Raw genomic sequence first — 6,097 nt, 5'->3', positions numbered from 1 at the left:
AAAATAGTAATAATAATGGTTTCAGAGATTATTTTCTTTTGTCACACTTCTTGAATCCTCAAATATCTGATTTCATTCTCAAGGTTCTGTTTTCTTATTGGGTCAAACTCAAAATACAGTAGAGTGACCAGGACCTCTGTGGTGTTCTTAATTACTATACTCCAAATTTCTTAAATATTTGTGAATTCATTATAGTGAAACTTTCACAAATTCTATTTTGCATAATATTGCTAAATCCATATGTTTATTTTTCTAAATTCATCCTCCCTCTACTTTTTACTACTTCTTTTAAGAGGCAAAGTACTTCATGAACATTATTTTTTGGATAAATGTTTATAAAGAAATGACTTGCCTTCTTTTTGAAGGGATCTCACAGCTCCTTTTTTAAAAAAATTTTTATTTACTTATTTTGAGAGAAAGAGAGAGAGAGCATGAGCGGGGAGGAGGGGCAGAGGGAGAGGGAGAGAGTCTGGTTAGCAGACTCTGCTGAACATCAAGTGCCACACGGGGTTTGATCTTATGACCTTGAGACCATGACTCGAGCCAAAGCTAGCAGTTAGCTGCTCAACCCATTGAGTCACTCAAGTGGCCCCAGGGATTTCCCTAACTCTTAACACATTTCATGTCTGCCCAGCTAGCACCTTATGCTTGACACTAGTTTTTGTTCCTCCTTATCAACTTTATCTTCCTGGTTAGAACAAATGAGATTTGAAGATGCTTGGTGACAATGATAATGTCATATTGATGGGACTTTCACCTTATCTCACATGGTGGTTAAATACTTAATAAATACTTACTTAGAAATAAACTTGTCTTAACCCCCTGTGTTCTGGTGTTTACATGTCAAAAGATATAAAAGAAGCTGTTCATGGGATTAAAAACAGGTGATATTATAACAATAATTTAAAAATATATAGAGAGATAGATAGTGTTGGCTAAAAGAGGAAGTTTGACCTCAAGTTTAGACAAGATCTTTGCAACACACAGCTTGATGGGCTAGTACCAGTAAATCATTATTTCGTCATCTCTGAAAAGCAGGAGTAGTCACGGAAACAAGTGAAAAGTTCAGTCTTAAACGATTGACATCTTATGACCGGACTTTTTCTTAGAAGGTAAATGGATTTACCCCATGCTTTTAATCTAGATGAAATAATCACTTACCAAAAGAAAATGTCATCTAATTTTTAGTGGTTTCTCATTTTTGCTTTCTGTTTAACTTTATTTAGGGAGAGAAGGGTTGTATTTGAGTGGCTGTATGTAACTGGTGGATTTTATGGCAATCAGTAAGAGTCTCCAGTAATGGACAAAACGTGAAAAAGTATATATAGCACTGTTTCTATTTTAATTTATGCTCTGTCAAACGTTTGGGGTGTTGTTTTCAAGTGGAAATGTGTTTCCTCTTTTTCTTGGCCTGAATCCGTGAGTATTTATTTCCCTGCGGCACTGCGTGATGGTTTTGTCTTTCAGGGTGGGGTGACCCCAAAAATTTTAAAGGTGGCTATAGCAGCATTTCTTTAGGACAGTTGTAAATTCAGAGCCATTTATGTGAAGGTTAAGATTTTACAGAAACCTATGATCCTCTCATCTTCCACCTCCCCAGTAGTGAAGCCTAGTATAAATTCATAGGATAAGATCATGTTCTTTTTAGGTCAAACACATATTTCAATATTTAAAAAATACTCTATAAATATTTCATGGTACTCTACAAAGAGCACTGTTGGCTTTTAAATTAGAAAAAGAGCAAAAAGTGCTAGAAAAATTGTTACCACTGATGATTCTGCTACAGATGGTGAGCTTCCTATTCCTGTGTCTCAGAATTCTCACCAGATTTCCCTGTCATCATTTTATCCTAGATTATGTTATTTGATTTACTTTTTTTCTTTTTAAAGATTTTATTTATTTATTCATGAGAGACACACACACACAGAGGCACAGACACAGGCAGAGGGAGAAGCAGGCTCCATGCAGGGAGCCTGACATGGGACTCGATCCCGGGTCTCCAGGATCACACCCTGGGCTGAAGGCGGCGCTAAACCACTAAGCCACCTGGGCTGCCCCTATTTGATCGATTTTAAGGCACTTAATGACACTGTTGCTGTTGTAACTGGTACATGGCAATGAGATATCCTTCTCCTGACCCTCCACATGTCTAGGACTCAGAAATTGATACATTTTTGAAAGCTGAACAATTAACCACAAATAATAGATGGCATTTATTGTCTAAATAAACTACCTTGAAATACAGCAGGTATTGGAAGAGCCAAAAATTCTTGTCATGGGCATGCCTAAATATGAAATGAAACTGTGGTTTCCTAAAATTGTTTTATTGTTTTATTAAATAAAAGTGGAGGGTTCGCTGGGTGGCGCAGCGGTTTGGCGCCTGCCTTTGGCCCAGGGCGCGATCCTGGAGACCCGGGATCGAATCCCACATCGGGCTCCCGGCGCATGGAGCCTGCTTCTCCCTCTGCCTGTGTCTCTGCCTCTCTCTCTCTCTCTCTCTCTCTGTGTGACTATCATGAATAAAAAAATTTAAAAAAAAAAAAAAAAAAAAAGTGGAAACCATTTTCATCAACAAAGAAACCAGTTAAGCAAGCTACAGTACATAGCTGTAACAGAAAGACTTATCACCACTTAAAATGCTTGTAGAAAGTTTTGGGTGACATGGAAGGAATATTTATGATAAAAGAAAAAACAGTAAAAACAACAAAAAAGGAGATATGAAGTCTCAACTAGCTTTTAGGAAATGCATGGAAATATAACTAAAAAGAAATGCGCTATAATATTAACAACAGGTAGTAGGATTTTGAGTGATCTTACTTTGCTGATTTTAGGTACTTTATACTTTTCTAGTACAAGGAAATAAAAGGGAAAATACAGAAAGCTTAACATAAGATGTAGAACCGTAGCCTACATACCGACATACTTGAAAAGACAATATAGTACATTGAACTGAATAAAAATTCTGATATACCCTAGAGGAAGGACCTCGATGAGAAAATGAGTCAAGACTTAGCCAGCACTGCCAGGGAGGACTGAGGCCTCTATGACATTCAATATTAAAATCATCCATTCATTTTCTCCCATACTTGGTTCAATTCCATATTTTCTAAGCAAAACTGGTTTTAACTGTGTTTCTCACATGTTCTGATAGAATGTACTGGTAACACCAACATGCTCCTTATGTCATTTCAGTTTATACATCAGTCTCCTGTGAGGTTAGTTGGTGTGAGTTAGTTCTGGGCCAATCAGTCAATTCTTGGTGCCCTGCTGAGACCACATTTCTGGAGGGCAAAGCGGAGGACTGGCTGTTGAGGTATGATAACCACGACATGTATAAAGCCCCTGACCGCTGACCTCACGAGAACACCCAGCTTCACTAGCCTCTCCCTCTCACTGATACTGCTCTGATACTAAAATCACAGCCTCAGAGTTCACCCCCTCCGCCACACTTCCTTTCTAGGCTTTCTAAGAGGAACACTTTTTATTCTCAGGAAGACGGCATGGGAGGAGGGGGTTCCAGACCTGCCCCCGACGATGGTAAGTCCAGGACAGAAACCGTTACCAGCCTCACTGCTAAGGCAACATGGACTGGATTAACCAGTAAGTGTGCCACGGAGCTGTAATGGGACCGCACTGCGAGTTAGAGGAATTAAACCGTACCTAAGGCCAGGAAGGGCGATAAAGGGAGCAGGGGGCAACGGTCTGTCCTCCCAGTTTGGGGAAAAGGGGTCTGGGGCTCAGCACGGGACCCTCCCGTGGCTTCCCTTGCTGCTCCAGCAGCCCGAGGCCACCTTCGGCTGGTTATTGGTGAAGCTGCCCCACAAACAAGGGAACACACTAAAGAGGGCAGCGGTTTCCAAGGCCAAGTTCCCCAAAACTTTGGGAAATGCTAGTTCTGGGTTTCGCTTTTTGTTGTCTGCGGCCTGGCCCCGGCACCGTGTGCCTCTGCCCGGGGGCCCATCAGATCTTGGAGAGAGCCGCAGAGGTGCGTTGGGTGGTCAGCGGGGTTCACGGGGCTTACACACTGGGCCCCGCTTCCATGTGGGCAGCAGGCTGGGTTTGAGGTCCCGCTGGTTGTCAAGTCAAGGATCCAGCAGACAAAACGCTGTCCTCCCTTTGCAACGCGGAGCCTCCATGGTTGGTCTTCCCGGCTGCTTGCGGAGGGTGGGTGCCCCGGACGCTTCAGCTGCACAGCTCGGTGCCCTGATGCTCTGCGCTCTCCCACAGGCCGACCGAGCCCCAGCCGGAGCCCCAGCCCGAGCCCCAGCCCGAGCCCCAGCCCGAGCCCCGCGGTCGCGACGGTCGCCGCCGCCTCCACCGCGCCGCAGCACCCGGCGTAAGGGAGTCCCCGCGCGGCCCTGCAGGCTGTGCCGACCTCCCAGTGATGGGACTTGGGAGGGAGGTCCGGGCGACGGGGACCACCAACAGCCAAGGAACTGAATCGCTTTTATCTTTAGAGTGTGTTTCTTAACCTGGAGATCCCTCAAGAGATCCATGAATCCCCTGGGCCGATGGATAAAATTGCCTGTGTGGGGGAGGGGGCTTATGAAGATTTTTTTTTTTTTGAGGGGGATGAGAATCCACAGTTTTCACCGAGGCCTCAAAGAGTTCTGGAATCCAAGAGCCAAAAGCTGAGGGGCAGTGGGTAAAAAGTCACCTAAGCAGCAGGAGGGCTATTTCAGGGATGTCCCCACCGGCAGGACCCGTCACCCTCTGGTCTTGACAGGGGCCTTTGAAAAGTCCAGCATGTTATCTGCTCCCTCTCTGTGCCCAAACAGCATCCAGCACTTGGCCTTCGCCTTTCTTGCTGGGGTCCTGCTGACGCTGCTTCTGCTGGCCCTCGTCTTCTTCATTGTAAAATGCTGCAGGAAATGTAAGTGGTCTCCAAGACATGGGACAGCTCTTCTGGCTCCGCCATTGAGAACGGAGTTGGCTCTGAGGGACAGTAAAACCCTGGTAGCTCACCTTGTCCACAGACCAAGGACCTGAACCCCTCACTCCATTCTCTGCCATCCCCATGGTCCACTTTTCCCACCTCCAGCACCCACCCCCTCACCCCAGCCTGCAGAGAGAGAGGCTTCTCATTCCTCCACACCCCACTGAGACTTGTCCCTCTCTTTCCTTGCATCTGTGGCAGGTCACTCCAGTCCCTGGGCCCTGGATCCTCCCTTAGACCCTCACTCCGGCCATGATCCTCCAGCCAAGGTAAGATGGCCACACTGTTCTGGGACACTGGGCATGAGCACCTCTCATTTCTTTGACCATCTGTGACCACAGCCTCCAAGTGGCTTCTAAAGAGACACCTTCTTCCAAATTGAACTCACTCATTCCCCCTCCTTCCTCTGCAGCTCTCATCCCCGGAGGGAGCACTTACCTATGCTAAAGTAACTTTCAAAATCTCAGAAGAAACGAACAATCACCTGACTGAGAAACATTCTGCGAACTTGGACCCCGTTGTCTATGCTCAAGTCAAAGTGACAGACTCTCCCTACCTTTCCAATGAGGCCTGATATCAGTCCCTCTTCTTCTCAGCTCCATCTTTACACATCACTTTCCCTTTGGACAAACTCCAGACCACGGCCTGGCCAAACTCCAGATGGAGCTGTTTGTGTGATCTGGAAACATTAGCCAGCAGTTTTGAAGACCAAGGGTCAGTCTTTCTCTTGGCCTAAGAGGAGGCTACTGGCCCTCCCGTTTTGACCGGCAGCCTGTAATTCCTTTGAGAACTGAGACTGCTCCCTTGTCCCCTTCCAAAGTGTGTGGTACCGAGCTCAGCACACACAAAGTGTTCGCTCAGTGCCACTGACCAACTTGGGGGAAGTCAGCCAAATGGGCAAGTTAGCAAGAATTACAAATAAAAGCAAACCCTCTGCAATGCTGGCTCCTCCCACATTATTTATCTATCTGGTCCCATCATGTCCAGAGATCCAGAACTCATCCACGGCCAGAAGCCTAACAGAGGTGGCAGTACTCTAGAACAAGCTCAGGGTGGATCGGGGCACAGGTCTCAAGCTCTGCATCAGCTAGCTGCATTCTTTTGGTAAGTGTGTTAAGCTTTTAAAGCTTCAAATGCTTCATCTTGAAAATAGAACTAATA

General features: G+C 45.5%; 1 protein-coding gene across 7 annotated transcripts; it reads left to right on the top strand.

Annotated features, from left to right (window-relative positions):
* The first annotated feature begins 977 nt into the window (after window positions 1–977).
* C17H1orf162 (chromosome 17 C1orf162 homolog) lies at window positions 978–5,875 on the top strand. 7 transcript variants are annotated; one of them, XM_038562382.1, is made up of 8 exons: window positions 1,060–1,112; window positions 1,227–1,318; window positions 3,193–3,313; window positions 3,492–3,600; window positions 4,228–4,336; window positions 4,779–4,873; window positions 5,138–5,205; window positions 5,349–5,875. In XM_038562382.1, the coding sequence occupies exons 4-8, from the start codon at window positions 3,501–3,503 to the stop codon at window positions 5,508–5,510; spliced, it is 534 nt and encodes a 177-aa protein (XP_038418310.1). In that variant the 5' UTR covers window positions 1,060–1,112; window positions 1,227–1,318; window positions 3,193–3,313; window positions 3,492–3,500; the 3' UTR covers window positions 5,511–5,875. The 7 variants fall into 7 exon arrangements, with proteins under 7 accessions (XP_038418313.1, XP_038418308.1, XP_038418314.1 ...); XM_038562385.1 differs by lacking the exon at window positions 1,227–1,318 and having other exon boundaries at window positions 978–1,112; window positions 3,492–3,537; XM_038562380.1 differs by lacking the exon at window positions 1,227–1,318 and having other exon boundaries at window positions 978–1,112.
* Window positions 5,876–6,097: the final 222 nt, after the last annotated feature.

This window comes from Canis lupus, chromosome 17 (assembly GCF_011100685.1).
Source record: "Canis lupus familiaris isolate Mischka breed German Shepherd chromosome 17, alternate assembly UU_Cfam_GSD_1.0, whole genome shotgun sequence".
NCBI lineage: Eukaryota > Metazoa > Chordata > Mammalia > Carnivora > Canidae > Canis > Canis lupus.
Note: the sequence above shows the minus strand (reverse complement) of the source record. Positions and strands in the feature narration are given on the sequence as shown.